Source organism: Triturus cristatus, chromosome 3_1 (assembly GCF_964204655.1).
Source record: "Triturus cristatus chromosome 3_1, aTriCri1.1, whole genome shotgun sequence".
In the NCBI taxonomy this organism is placed as follows: Eukaryota; Metazoa; Chordata; class Amphibia; order Caudata; family Salamandridae; genus Triturus; species Triturus cristatus.
Window position 1 is genome coordinate 652,482,795 of NC_140583.1, and position 15,928 is coordinate 652,498,722.

A 15,928-nucleotide genomic window follows, 5' to 3' on the forward strand; every position below is an offset into this window, starting at 1 on the left:
AGTGAAGAACCAAAATGTCCCTTCCGACTAAACCCATAACTTAGCAGGGAACAGCATAGCGTATTTGATTTCTTGGTCCCTCATCGCACGCTTCACGTCCAGGAAGCTGCGACGCAGTTTCTGAACTCGCAGGGTGAAGTCTGGGAAGAAGGTGACCTTGCTGTTGTCGATCGCCAGCAGTGGGGCCGCCCTTGCAGTCTGGAGTATGGCTATCACGAAAGTTAAACACTCTAGCCAGGAGAGGCCAGAGAGGCGCACCAGGTTTGGGCCTACCCCTGGGGACTCGGTGCGCTCGTTCAATGGAAAAACATTAGGAGACACCCCCGTGGCTGGAGTTTTTGGAGTATCAATTCCTCAACAAAGAGGTCAGCCGCCTGTCCCTCAGCCCGTTCGGGCACCCCCAAGATACGTACGTTGTGGCCTTCGTAGTCGAGTTGAAGGGCCATTGCCTCCTGCGTAGTTCGAAGGTCAGCCAACTGTCATTTGAGCAGGTCCGTATCGTTCGACAGTTCTTTAGCGGTGCTTTCGACGGCGGTCAGACATTTTCCTCATGTCCGCTCTAATCAAGGAGACATCCTTGGCGACTGTATCAATGCGGGCTTCCAGTGAGGTACGCACCGTCGTTATGCTGGTTAAGATGTCCTGCAGCGTGGGGTCTGGTGGATCCCCACTTGATTTAGGGTTAGCCTGTGCCTCATCCCGGCCCTTCTGCCAGGCGTATTTGTCCAATTTTGTTTGCATCGCGCTTCGGCTGCTGCGGCCACTCGCCATGATGTTGTCAGTGGGTGCAATATAGCAGAGAAGGGGCAGAGAGATTATATGGCCACTATGCTCTTGGTAGGTGGAATGGTGATCGGCCTTGTTCGGGTGGAGCCGCCGCCTGGAATGTTGAACTAACAGGCCCCCCAGGCTGTCCTCTCATGTCTGGGCCGTTGAGTGAGCGCGGGCAGAGGGCCACACTACGCTCCTGCAGCGCGTCCCTCAGGTGCTCCAGCCATCCACAATTGGCCTCACAGCCCACACCCTAGGCCCAGTTCACTGCTGTGATGTGTTACTTCATATGCGGCGGCATCACTGGGTGCTTCGCTACCACGGTGAACCGTGCCACGTTATCGAGGCCCAGGGCAGGGAATGGGCCAAGCGCGATGTGCTAATGCAGGGCTAATATTCCTCACGTGGCCCCCGGGAACACTCAGGGCGGGACACTGCATGGAATGTCTTTAGAGCCGGCCTCAATCAAGCCCGCCACTTGCAAAGATGAGACGTGCGGGCCGCCGACGTCCCGCGGGGCACTTCAGCACTCGAAGCACCCAGGAAGTCAGTTTGCTTGTTGCAGAGACAGTGGCAGGAGCGGCGCACTCACTGCTGATGTAGCCGATGCTGGAATCCTCAGTCCAGGCGGTGGCTTACACATCACGCCGCGACCGCGGTGCATATTGGCATGCATGGCCAGGGAGTGACGGGGCACTCCCAGATCCGCCGGAGCCGCTGCAATGCTCAGGCCGACTTTCACTCCTTTGGACACACGGCTAATGGGCACGATACCAGGGCCAGGTGGGCACAGGCCCATGCAATTTTGGCTGGGGCAAGATGCTTCAATACGGATTGATCGGGAGTGGCGCAACGGAGCTAAGCTACTGTGCAGCCATTTCCCTCTGCAGTTCCGTACATTCTTTCTTAATTTCAAACAGTGGCTCTCATGCTGAGCCAATTTGCATAAACTTCTCCTGAGAGGAGGCAGCAGTGGTAGAGCCTCCTAGAACAAAAGTAGACTACTGATCATACCTTTCTTGACCTATTTCTTTCAGATCTTCTTTCTTAAAACTAAAGTTCTATCATGAAAGAGAGTTCAGTTTTACTTGAGAGGGATTCTGAATGAGAAGATTTAATCAATTCCTCTTTTATTTAATCTTTTAATCCTTGCCAAATCAAGGTCATCGGAGTCTGCTCCACTGAGAGTACGCAGCCAGTTGTCAAAATATAGTTACATAGCACTACACATCTTAGGTTTTTTGTGGAATATCACAGAGACATTTCCCTGCATGAAACTCTTTTGCTGGACTTCCAAACATCTTTTGAAAGTTATTAAAAAATGTGACATTATTATTTAAATTTGAATCATCTGTGGCAACTAAAAGAGTTGCCCAGGCTAGTGCTGCACTGGAAAGTGAGCCAATCAAATACTCCACTGTAGCCACACAGAAGAACATTTTTTGTGCTTGAAGGCAAAGTTCACAGATAAGCCATACAAAAGCTCTTTTCATTTACTGGGCTGTCCAGAAAAAAGGAGATAGGTTTGTGTAACCACTGGGATACCCCCTGATCTACTTATGAAGGTTCTTCTTAGTGCTCCATTATTGACGAGTAATGGCTGCAACTCCTGATTTTGTTGTTAAATGACTGCTGCCGTGTCTATATTTTTATTGGGCTGTTGCGTTGCAGCTGCCTGATCCGTTTTTTGATTCATGCTTGATCTGTTTCGTAGAAAACTCTTGCATCGCAACATGTCAAGGGCTGAACACTTGGACTTCTCTAGTTCTCAGATAAAGGCAACACCCCCCAGTAGCCACCGTATTCCTTCACAATATATATAACCTGACATGGGTCAGGTGTCTATGCTGATGGGTCGTGGTAGATGGAGATCAAAGCTGTTATACTTCCTAATAAATGAGAATTCAGGACAGAATATTCCAGAAGATAATTGAAGAAAACAGGCTCAAGAAGGATGAGCAGAACAGGCCAAGTCTGGACTGGCGTATAGGGCCAGACTGGAGCAAAAATGATCGGTAGAGACCGGAAGTTGTACTTCATGTTCGATTGGGTAGATTCTCGTAGAGAAATGTTAGAAGTTCCACTTAGGTTAAGATTAAACTTATTTCGAGATTTGATCCTAAAAACACTTTTAAAGAAAGTAATGCTTTTTGGTAAACTGCTGGGCACTCTGGTCGCCATGCTGTTTGTCTTCGGAAGCAGGGCTGATGAGGAACGTGGACTTCCACCAACCCAAAACAGTGCATAGACCCGTTAGAACCATCTGTTGCACCTCTTTACAGACCATCCATGCTGAGAATCCAGGACCACGCACCTGGTGAGCAGAGAGAGGCAACAAGACACAACCGCATAACAGCGACGTGACACCGAAATTGGGCCATGATAGGTCAGGAATAACCGTGTCTGGAGCAATGTGGTTGTAACAATAATCAATCGCTCTTTGAATGTACCATCATCAAATTTGGCGAATTTTCAGATCTCAAAATAAACTGGGATAAAACTGAATTCTTCTTACTCAGTTTGGCGACTAGTAAGGTTGGTTTGTATTATAATTGATGCATGAATGACGATGTGGTCTCACTACAGTCTTGCAATTGACTTAGTTGTTAGGGCTGCTCCTGTGTGAGGCGAACAGGATTGCACTAATCAAAGTCATTGTCCTCCCTAAGTTCTTATTTTTATTTCTTTAGCAAAACATTCTTCTACACACTCTGCTCACTTATCTGATTTGCATGGGCCAGCAGACCGCTTCCACAGTAGGTATGACACATTAAACCTACCTCCTGCAAACAGGGTTTGGCAATTCCTGACCTTGAACTGTAATACTATGTGGCTTAGGAGCACTTTGCAAACCTTTTGGTACCAAGCCTTTCTACACTTTCTCCACTTGGTGGCAGAAGGAGAGTAAATCGTAGGTGAAACTCTCCAGACCGGGGTCATGTGTACACCTTTGCAAGTCACCCCTAAATATCAATACAGGTGCTTGTCTGGTGTGGCAGAACCTGGCTGGCACTGTGTAATTTCATAGGCTATAGTCTCTGTTGGCGTCCCTGACCAGTAATCCTTGTGTACCCTAGCCCTCGATAAAAAGGAGACTGTTATCATTAGTAAACTAGAGGCAAGATGTACTAATATACTAGTCAATATCACTGGTCGCAATTTCTAACCAGAATTGTTTGTGACCATTGTGGAATTTTGCAAATCAACCTATGCACTAATTGGTCAGTTTGTCAAAATTCCGATTCAGATTGCGTCTCAATCTTGACCTACATGATTAATGTCCATTGATGAGTTGCAAATTGCAACTCAATCCAGTGGGCCACAATCGCAGCAAGAGGTGGCCTGCAAGGGTGAGCAGAGCACTATACCTGTGATTGCTTTTAAATGTTTTTTTTTAAAGCAGGCCTTCCCCAGAAATGTTTGTCAACCTTTGCAAAGGGAATGGTCCCGAGGGGACCGCTCTCTTTTGTGAATAAGTCACCACCCCAACCTTTCAATGATTTGCGATTAGAATTACGGTTGCAAGCCATTCAAACATAAGATAACTTTTCACAGTCTGGAAGGGACTCCTTTAATACAGCCCTTCCAAATTTCAAGTCGGCATTCTTTTGCAGTTCCACCTTAGGAGTTGGTAAAAGTTTACAGACTCCTATAATTGGATTAGTACACAGAAAGTGGTGGCAAACGCTGCTATCTTGTGTATCGCAACATTTACGTCCGCAAAATGGATTGTTACATCTGGCCCTAGGACCGGATAGATGATCTATATGTTGAAGGGCAATTCATAACATTGTGGCAATACTTGGATAAGAGGGTTCCCAGGGGGCTAGAGCTCTTCACATACTTCTGATGTGGACACATTTTGCCGACCATAGCTACGGACGTCCATAGGGAACCCCTAGAGTGTACACTACAGGTCATACAGCTTCCAGATGTGCGCTACTAAGTGTCCTGCTGCCGTTATACAGCCAAATCTTTTGGGATGGGGGAGCTACTGCTTAGGAATAGTGTGACACTGAAGAACTTACTTACTGTTAAACAGTGGGAATTTTGCTGCAATCAGACAGTACCCATAACCTTAGCAGGCACTAATTGATACACTATAAGTCTTGGTACATGTTCTCTGAATTGATATGGGGGAGGGGGTGAATCTCTTATCCCGTACGATATCCCTGTACCTAAATCCTGTGATTTGAAGTTAATTCTCTCCGCATCTATTTATTAGTACCTTAAAGCAAGTAGTAAATAGGGACACTTTCTTTTTTTGAGGTCCATAGTGCGGTGGTTGGTGGGCGTGGGCTTTGGTGCAAGTCAGAGCAGGGTAGCTGAGTGCTGAGGGTAACAGTTGCTGCCCCCCCATTGTTCAGGAGCATGGCAGGTGGTTCAAGGTGCAGCAGTAGTATGCCAAGCAGCATTGTATTTGGGTCGGATGTACCCTGACTTACCAGGTCTGGTATTTGCAGACCTTGTAATTCAGGGTCCAGAGACAAAGGGCAAAATGAACTGGCCCAGAATTATTTTATCAGAGTGATGCTATTCAGGGCCACTCAAATAAGGCCCCACGGTGTAAATTATATTCCTCTGGGGATGCAGAGGTTTGACCACTCTGCCTGTGTAGAGTGTCCGAGATGTAAACCCTCAATTGTGCCTGGCTCTGTTCAGGTGTGATGGGTTTTTGAGCACAGATTTTTGACAGTGTGCATAAATATGTAAGTGAAACTATCCCCTGCTCCTTTGTTGGCACGCCTAAGATGCATTGCTGCGGTCCCCAAATTAGTCCGGAAGCGAATGGCACTGGCTCGTGCTCTGAGATGGGTGATGGGCCCTCTTCTGTTGATAGCCGACTGACTGCGACCAAACTGTATGTAACGAAAATGTGGAACCATATGCCTCTTTGACTCCGCCGCAGCCCACCAGAGGAACATTTGGTGCTTGTTACATAGTCTTTTATGTATTCAGGAACTGACGTTTTTGACTTGACGTAGGTGTCCTGTGGATTGCATGTGAGAATATTGAGGTTTTAATATTGTGCTACCATAATACCGTAGCAAAAATGACTGTCCTTCTTTAATGCTGTTTTTGTGATGGTGGGTTCATGCTCCCATATTTGCAGTGGGAGCCCCTTTTGCCTCATAAGCAGATCGTGATCACCTCTGGCTCTTCAGAGATTGAGTGAGGAGCTCATAATAGGAATCTCTGCATCAGCATCTTGTTCAATGTAACATTTGTCTGTCTGCCTACACATGCCAGGATTAAAGAGAGCTTTCTTAGCACTGGAAGCCTTCCACCCAGTTCCAGCATGCAAACCTTAATTTTTCCTTGAAGCTCCATTCCAAGTGATCACGCATTTATGAGTAGTAAATACTGCAATGATATGGCTGATCTGGGTGGACCGTACGAGGAGGTTCATCTTCAATTCTCTTGGTGTGCTGATTAATGAACATCCTAATTTTACAGGGCTATCGAACAATATGACCTGTAATCAAGAGGACTTTATTTCGTCCTCATACAGCTCTAATCATCGACCCCTCCACATGAGCAATACATTTATCAGTTATAAGAATTTGACATATCCCATCAGGGCCCAGAGATTTTTCCTAGGACAGGTCTAATGGCCTCTTTTACATCTTTCTTTGTTTCTTATGGCCTCTTTGTTTTTAATGGTCTCTTTTGATAATTTTTTTTGTTATTGGTTGCTGGTTCATTTCTCTTTATTTCATTTCCACGGGACAGACAATTGATTGCATCTATGTCATGTTATTTCTCTATTCTATTTGATGATCTACATAAGCATAGATCTACTAATGCGTTCATGTTTTACTTCCTTGCTATAATGTTGGACCTGTATTTAATCATTTTGTTGTTTTATGGAATTTCTTTGTTGCTAGGCTGACTAGCACTGTGTTCTTCTGTTTTCCCTTCACTAAAGTCAAGTGTTTCTAAGTCCTCTTACTCCCTTATCAGTGGCGGCTGGCATCTACGGGGATGGGAGGTGAGGGGAGGGTACACACGTGCGAAAATAATATATATAAAAAAAACTTTAATATTTACCTGAAGACGAACACAACTTTCTCCGCTCCGGACGTCTTCTTCCAGGAACTGGATGCTGCACCTCCCTTGACAAATTTTGGCTCTGCTCTCATGCAGCATTTGAGCAGCGCCAGGATTGGAGGGAGCGGCCTCTCTGCTCTTGAGGCCTGCACTTGCTGTAACCCAGCTGTCTTAATACAGGTGGGTTGGAGATGTTTAAAGTGTTCCTTTGTGACTGGCCATCACAAGACGGCCTGCCAAAAAGACATGCGCACTTTAAGCAGTGCATAGATGGCCCACACTCCTCCCTGCTAATGTCACTCAGCAGGCAACACCCGTCCTGACGTTCTGTTCGGAACAGGGGATGAAAAATAAAATATTAATGAATTACCATTTGATTTTTCATCTCTGGGGCTTTGGGGGTAATTTAAGTGGGGCGACGCTTCTGCCTAACAACGGAGGAGCCGTCCTTGCCCCTTTTGACAGTCCCTGTGATCCTGGATCAAGGCGGTTCCATTCCAGGGAGGGCAACCTCTTTCAATGCACAGAAAATTGCTCTACAAGTGAAAAGTAGATTTTATTTAGAGAGCAACACCACCCCCTAGCAGAAAGCATGCCTAGCTAATGCTCTTCCATGGCACACCTGTTGCACTTTTGTTTCTAAATTGTTGCTTATTTGCCCCTGGCAGAGGAGCACTCTGACATATTTGTGTTAAAGCGGTACAGATGAGGACTACGATGGCAAGTTTGCCAAGGGTAGTAGGTAAAGTCATAGAAAAACGAAAACCTAGAAAGCACATTGGAGGAAACTAAGTCATGGAAAACCTTATTTAAGGAAAGTCCTTTATAACGAAACACCAGAACATTGAAAATGTAAAGGTGCATTTAAATAAATAAAGCAAACACAAGGAGATGATGGACAGAGTGCTGAAACTTTTCAGACACTCACCCCCAGTCACAGATCTGAGTTGAATTAATCATCATTCTTTATCTCACTTCGCCATCCCAGCTTGGACCCAGCCATATGCAAATCAGTCTTGACCCTGTGCCTCATGGGAACAGTCCAGAACGAACTGCCAAGCCAGGTCCTCCCTGGACTGGAAACAAGCATCCTGGGACCGGTTTCGAGGTAGCACCCCTCATCAGCCAGGCTAGCTTGAATCCTGTGGCAAAGTGAGCAAGGTATCCACGCTGGACGTACCCTGCCAACTAAAGGTGAACAAGGCGAACACAAGAATTTATGGACAGAGTGCTGAAACTTTTTTTAATCTTTTTTTTAATTGAAGTTTTAGATAGTCATGTACAACGTAGATTAATAGTGCAACAATTGTGCATATTTCAAAAGAAACCATACAATGACATGTGGCAATACGTATACATAGAAAATGATTGTCACGCGAATATGTCTGCAATGGGCAATAGATGTTCATGCTTATTATTCTATACATCCGAAAGTTAACTTAAATCATTATCAGGGGCCTCATCTTCTGACGCACTCCATAGGTATTGTAATAGTGGTTCCCATATATCAGCAGGTCGGGACGAGGATGTGAGTTCCTCTGCATAAAAAATCAACTGGTCCCGACAGCTCGTCAGGTCTTGAAGCCATTGTGCAGCCTTAGGCACCGCCGTGCTTTCCCAGGTCATTGCCACGTGCCTTTTGGCCATGAAGAGAGCAACCTTAACCAATTTGCCCACAGCCCCTTTCACAGCGGGCACCAGACCCAGCAAATAGACATGTGGAGAACATTGTAATTGTACATTGACCATTGGGGATAGAATTTGGATCACTTCAACCCAGAACTGGGCAACCCTGGGGCATCCCCAGGCTAGGTCCAAAAGTCAGCGTCTTCTGCTCTACACCGCTTACAGAGGTTGTTGTCCCTGAGCCCGTATTTAAATAATCTGCTGGGGGTATAGTACATTTGATGTAGATATTTATAGTGTATTATTCTGAGATTGCTGTTCGAGGTGAGGGCTCCCGTAAGCTGGCAGCAATATTCCCAGTCTGGTAGCGTCAAAGGGGGGTCTAGATAAGCATTCCATGTCTCTAAACTACGATTGTGAGGTTGCGGCCTTTCCTACCTAGCAGCGCGATATAGTTTGGTGAGAAGGTGTTGGCGCATTGGGCTGAGTAGCAGGGTGTGGAGTGTTACTAGGCTCTCAGGTTCTGCAGGGAAGGTGTGAGAATGAGTTTGCAATGCTTTCTTTAGTCTGTGGAAAAGGAACGTGAATAGTGATGTTTTGTTTTGTATGTAATTGAGATCGTCGTTTGTTAGAAAAAAAACCTCTGGAAACATGTCTTGTATTGTTACTATTCCTACTTGGTGAAATGTGCTCATGGCCCCCGTCTCATGTGTCACCGACAGATCCGAGTGGAACGTAACAGGCAAAAGAGGTAAGTACAGCAGCAGTTTACCGGCCATGCGGCCTAATGCCTGCCAGGCCTTTATAGTGATGTCAATTGTGTTGATCTCCGTGCAGGGGGTCTGCCGTTTAACGTGTGTTAGTATGGACCGTAGAGGGACAGGGTGGGCATCCCCGTCTTCAATCGCCACATGCGGGATGAATTCATGCGCACCGAACCCAGTAATGCGCATGTTGTGCGTGGGCGCATAGAAAATACAAATATAGGTCAGGTACGCTAAAGCCGCCGTGTTTGTAGTCCATAATAAGCGTATTCCAAGACACCCAGGCCTGTTTGCCCCCCCAGACCAGCTTGAGGAGCAATGTGCGCACAGTACCAAAAAAGTGCTGGGTGAGCGGAATCGGTATGTTACTAAAAAGATATAGAAATTGTGGCAATATTACCATTTTAATTAACGCAATACGGTCTGCCAGGGACAGTGAGAGTTTCACCCAGTTGTCCACTTGTTGCTTCAGTTTGGAGCACGCAGGGCCGTAATTCTCATGTATCACAGTGTCAGGGTCTCTATGTACCCATATCCCCAGGTATTTCACGGGGTCCAACGACCACTCTAGTGGAAACTCCAGGTCATGTGGCGTGGTGCATTCCGTGAGCGGTACTATCACCGACTTGGACCAGTTTATCTGTAGCCCAGAAAACCGACCAAATCAAATAAATTCCGCAGTACTGGTGCCAAAAAAGTGCGGGGTTCACGCAACATGTCGTCCGCATACATGGAGATGCTGACTGGGCGGAAGGTGAACTGAAGAGCCGCGGCCCTATGGCATTGACGAATGACGCAGGCCAACGATTCAAGAGTCAGTGCAAATAGAAGAGGCGACAGGGGACATCCTTGGCGCGTGCCCCTGGTAATGCTAATGGGGTCAGATGTGCTGCCTTCCACACAAACCCGCGCTATAGGGTTAGTGTACAGTAATGTAATCCATTGCACAAACATAGGGGGAAAGCCCATACACTGTAATATACAAACAAATAGCTCCACTCAATGGAGTCAAATGCATTGGTGGCATCGAGCATAACGGCTGCTGCCTGCAAACTCGGATCGGGAATGTGGAAAGTAGCGAAAAGAGCACGAAGGTTGTGTGATGTAGAACAAGTGGGAATAAAACCAGACTGGTCTGGAAGGACCAACCTCTGCATTAACGGTTGGAGGCTAGTAGCTAATATTTTAGCCAATAACTTGGCGTCCGTATTGAGAGCAGCCGGTATGAGATGCAGTTGTGGGCTGGTTTGTCTTTTTTGAGTAAAGTTATGATCAGGGCTTCCGCAGTGTGGGCGGCAGTGTGCCTGAGTCAAAGGCCTCAGCATACATTTCCAAAATGTGAGGTGTTAGCTCCTCCGCGTATTCTTTGTAGAATTCGCTAGGGAAGCCATCGGGGCCCGGGGCTTTACCGTTTGGGAGGGACTTAATAGCTGCGCGCACCTCCTCCTCCGTAACCGTCCGACTAAGGAACTCGCGCTGCCCATCCGATAACCAGGCTATGGCAATGTCGGAGAGATAGGGGTCCACGTCTTCAGCGCTCGTCACCCCCTGTGTGGTTTATAAGGATTCGTATGTAAATTGTTCCAAGATCTCTGTGGTAGTGTAGCGGTCATGTCTGGTGGCATCTGTGATTTTGGAAATAACCTGTTGGGACATGCGATCTTTAATTTTACGAGCTAGGTGCCGCCCAGGTCGCCCACCCTCCACAAACGGGCGGGCAGTATGTCGCCGTGAAATATATTTGATCTCCCTCTCACCCAGCTCAGTGTATTCCATCGCGACTTCTTTAATGGTGGCTAGTGTTTGTGCGCGAGGCCAAACCTCATAGTCTTGTTCTAGATCATGTAATTGTTATCAATTTTCCTGAGTTGTCCCCGTAAATCCTGTAAGATGCCAGCAGAAGTGCTGATGCACGTGCCGTGGATGGTGGCATTGAAGGCCTCCCAGAGAGTCGACGCTTTGTCCACCGACCCCTTATCGTCTGCAAAATATTCCGTTATAGCATCACGGATGGTAATTGCGTAAAGAGGGTCAAGGAGAGCCTCCGTGCGGAGACGCCATGTGAAAGCGCGATGCGTGCTACCAGGGAGGTGTACTGACATGAAGACGGGGCTGTGGTCAGAAAATGTGCGAGGTAACCCAGCTACCCTGGAGACCCATCCACCCGCTGTCTCGCTCAGGAGCCAGTAGTCAAGACGAGACCAACTATTGTGAGCTGTAGAAACATGTGTGCCCTCACGTGCCTCCGCATTCCTTTGCCTCCAGACATCCACCAGTCCCAGCTCAAAAAGAGTGCTGAAACTTTTCAGGCACTCCCCCCCCGTCACAGATCTGGGTTGAATCCATCATCATTCTTTAGCTAACTTCACCACCTCAGTTTGGACCCAGCCATATGCAAATCTGTCTAGGCAGCTCGGGCTGGACTGTTCCCACAAGGAGCAGGGTCCAGACGGATTTGCATATGGCTGGGTCTGAACTGGGGTGGTGAAGTGAGCTAAAGAAGGATAATGGATTCAACCAGATCTGTGACTCGGGGTGAGTGTCTGAAAAGTTTCAGCGCTCCGTCCATCATCTCCTTGTGTTTGCATTTAAATGAATACACGGTTTAATCGATTATACAGTACAATTAGTGTTTAGCGTCATTAGTGATTTATTGAATTTCAAACAACGAAGCAACAGTTGTAAAATGTTTATTTTTAAATAATAGCGCTAGAAATAGAACTTAGGAACAATTTATGGTAAAAACGGCACAAAGGTGAAAGTTCACATGCAGCGCCGGCAGTTTTAGATGACAGTGCAGGCACGTCCCCGACAGTTTGCCCGTTGATATGGAGTGCATTTCCAGAAAACGTTCTCCTTGTAACTTTCTCTCTGCTGTAGATGTACCTGCCTGTAGTTAACAGTCTACCATGCTGGGAGTTAATATATTTTACTACCATTTCTTTTCAGAGTTGTTGGCGCTAGAATAGAACACAAAAGATATATAGGGTCTCATCTGTTTAATAAAAGGAACACTACATATAGAGCAGATTGTGTCAGCAAATGGTTAACTTTGCCTCTTGTGTAACTAATTAAGCAAACTCAAGTCTTGTGGTAATGCTCCCTCTGCTGCCTTCCAGTTAGAATGACAGTTGATGCACAGAGATCAACATCTAAACTGCTGCTTCACATAACCAAGTAGACAATAGTTTGAAACAGAATAAAAATAGCATTTTTCGAGAAAAAAGACATTCCTCCAAAAGGTTTCAAAGTTGAAACCATAATTCGATAAAGACGTTTCCATTAAATTGTAACAATGACAATGTAGTGCGAGGAAAACGTTTTCCATTAATTCACATTCAACCTTGCCGAGGTATCATCTCCTTTGTTCACCTAGGCAAAGATGGCACCAACTCCACCACTTGATATTGCAGTACACGGAGTTATGAGCAGTGCATGGTTATTCCTTTGGGTGATTAGATTAATTGGCATATTGGAAGGGATGGCATTACTCCTTTGCCACCAAATGGCCTATATTGTACAGCTTGTTTGGGACAGAATCTGTCAGAGGCTATGGCCTTCACTGTTCCCCTGCTGGTTGATAGACATGCACTTTTACAGACAACCTAAGACACTGAGCACTCTCCAAGGTCCTGCCAGCCTACTTAAGCCATGCTTTTGTGGGAGCCACACCACCTATGAATGCTATGCTTTTTTGTTAAGAATGTTTGCATGGCAATGTTACGCAACCTTTTTGTCTTGAGTAGCACCTTCATGATTTACAGCTAGTCTTATTAGCTGAAAATGGCAAGCTCTCAGGGCGGAGAGCTTGGGCAAAGGGGTAAGAGGTTATCAGACACTTAAGATAATTATTGTATATTTAACAGTGAAATATGGTCATTTGCATATCAATGCATGTATTTATCTGGCATCTAGTACTATCCTTGCTACTGAGCAGCAGTGCACTTTATCTGATGGGTGGTTTTACGGTAAGTAGTGTAGGGGAAAGCCTGGAGCAGAGATGCAGTATCGAGAGCTGGCATTAGTGGCATGTAGAGAAAGGTTGTGATGTGAAGGTTACATGGCGGGTCAAAGCAGCAAGGTAAGAGGCAGATCCGAGGGGTGTGATGGGATCAAGTGGGAATGGAGAATGGGAGGAGTAAATCAAAGGCCAAGGCAACTCCACTCCGCAAAATTAGCTGTTCAATGTATGATGGCTTAATGAAAATGAAAACTAATGGGAATACACCCTTTTCTCTCTCTTTAATCTCTACAAAACTGTTACACCAATTTCCAACAGGATGTATGTTTCCTTCCTAGATGTGTTCACCTAACATAGCACATTGCATGCAAATTGAGAACTTGAGTGACTGCATGAAATGATGGATTAAAAGTGATTTGAGGCACACAGGCTCTTTTAACACATTCTGACTGGGTGTTCAAGTTTTAACATACATACACTGCCGCTGCTCCTTGCATGTCCGTGGGAGAGTGCATGGGACCTCTATGCTGCTTCTTTCTATGTACCTATTCTGAGTGTCAGGGTATCTTCCATATCTAATGCCCCATGTTGCACCTGTTCTCTGTGAGAGGGAAGCATGTTCTTCTGCTCACTCTGATGTGTCGGTTGTGTGTATCAATCGGAAAAGCTTACACAGCTGCTCAGACTGCACCTCTTCGTGTTAGGAATGCAGCTGCTGATGTGGTACATGTGCTCGATTGTTTTTGAGAAAATCATGTCAGTAGAATGAATGGCTTTGTCAATGCTTGTTAAAATGTGAGTTTGTTGGCTAGGCTGTGCCCTGGACCCTGCCCTTCTTTCTGAGGAACCTGTTTGCTAGCAAATGCTCCAATATCCTCACAGCCCGTTTGTCAAACTGTAAAAAGAAAATGTGCTGCATGAAACCATGACCTGTTTTTTTTTTAAATTCAGGTTGACGTGTCTTCGCTCGTTTCATTTCTGCAGGTCCTGGGAGGCACATTTATCCTCACTGTCCACCACGATTAAGTGGCTGGATCCCCAAGATTCTGTATTGAAACTGAGTGGACAGTGGTACCAGTCCTTTCCAAACCAGGAGCGCTATTGGACTGAGGAGCAAGTGGCGCCGACGGGTGGCCTCTCGAGACCTATGTGCTGTCCTGCGGGGAAGGTGGCGGAAGCGGTTAGCCCGTGGAGACAAATCCATAAGGAAGGCACTCCCCACAGTCTCCAGAGTTTATCTGTGAGCCCTTTTACAGTTGTGCTGACATGGGAAGAGAGTAGTGCCATGTGTGTGGCTGTGTGGGACCTACAGTCCCAGGAAGTAGCTCAACATTGTGTTGCCAGGAGAGGCATTCCAGTGCACTGGGACACAGAGGAGCAGTGTCTGGTGTTGACAGGTAAGCTGTTAACTTACACAGGAGATGCTGCAAAATGTTTTCCATTATGAGCTAGTTAACAAAGACAGTTTCAAGGTAGCTCTCCAGTAATCAGACATAGCATGTGTGTCTGTATGTGTGTGTGAAAAGCGAGAGACAGAGATGTTGTGTGTGTGAAAGAAATGCACTTTATACACCTTACACCTTTCTTGATTCTCTGGTTCAGATGTAGGCGTCTCTCTCCTCCTGTTCGGCCTCCATCAGGAAGAGTTTCTTAATCGACTCATGATCCACGGAAGCGCCAGCACTGTGGATTCCCTGTGCCATCTTAACCAGTGGGACCGTTGCTCCATCCCATTGCATGCACTCGAGGTAAGGTGTGTTCTTTGGAGGTGGGGGCTTGTGCTGGAAATGAGATTTGAATATTGGAGTCGATGCAGTGGCACTGTGGCTGAGGCATGGATGCTTGAAGTGAGATGCAGGAATAACGGTTGATGCATGATGACAGTAAATGACGTGCGCGTGTTGGAGGAGGGGTGTTGCGGGGTGCAGTGAGATGCAAATTTGAGCAATGAGCCATTGAGGTGCTGAAGGTACCTCAATTGAAATACATGGTCTAGATTTGAGGTGGATCAACCTGGAACTAGTAGGCATAGGTATTTAGTAGAAGTCCATGGGATGAGGCTTGGGATTTTGAGTTGACGTAGAGGCACAGCAAGTTAACCACAGGTGCATGAGGTATGAGTGTGAAAGGCAATGCACAGGTATGCAGTGAAAGTGTGGAATTTGAGGCAAAAGCCCTGGAGGATAGGTTTGTATGCTAGAATTGTGGTGCTGGAGTTTATGTGCAAGCATTAGGGATTAGGCCAAGCGTGGTAGATGCCATACAGTTTGAATAGTGACCTATCAGCTGGAGGTTAGAGGCTGATAGAAATTTGATTGATGTGTTGGATTCAGGGTGTATTATGCTTCCATGCCATGTTGGTTCGATATGTATCTTAATTTTTACGTTATTTGAAAACACGTGTGCTAGTAATAGTGTCCGTCAACCTCATTATGGCACTATCCTGCACCTGTAGGTTTGAGGTTAACAACGTAGTCTGGCCCTTTAACACAGTTTGGAGGGTCTCCCGGTCCTGCTGGGCAGCTTGTGCCTGCTGCTCCTCCACCAATTATAGGTGCCGCTGTCCCTCGGCCAATTGAGTGATCATGCCTTCTAGAGACATGGGTTGTGTCATGACACGTAAATCCCACTTCTGACACCATTTTGTACAGTCCAGGTTAAATCACACAGGCGCGGGAATGTTTCAGAGGTTTTTATTAAGGTGCCTGGGTATTTCCGTCACAGTGCCATTCAGTAATATTTTCTTTTCTGAGGA

General features: G+C 46.3%; 1 protein-coding gene across 1 annotated transcript in view; it reads left to right on the top strand.

Moving 5' to 3' along the window:
* Positions 1-15,928, top strand: part of SPG11 (SPG11 vesicle trafficking associated, spatacsin) — a 623,940-nt gene that overhangs the window by 107,104 nt on the left and 500,908 nt on the right. Inside the window, exons 7-8 of the mRNA XM_085644681.1 lie at positions 14,158-14,570; positions 14,776-14,921. Coding sequence (XP_085500807.1) covers positions 14,158-14,570; positions 14,776-14,921 — 559 coding nt within the window. The remainder of the gene's footprint in view (positions 1-14,157; positions 14,571-14,775; positions 14,922-15,928) is intronic.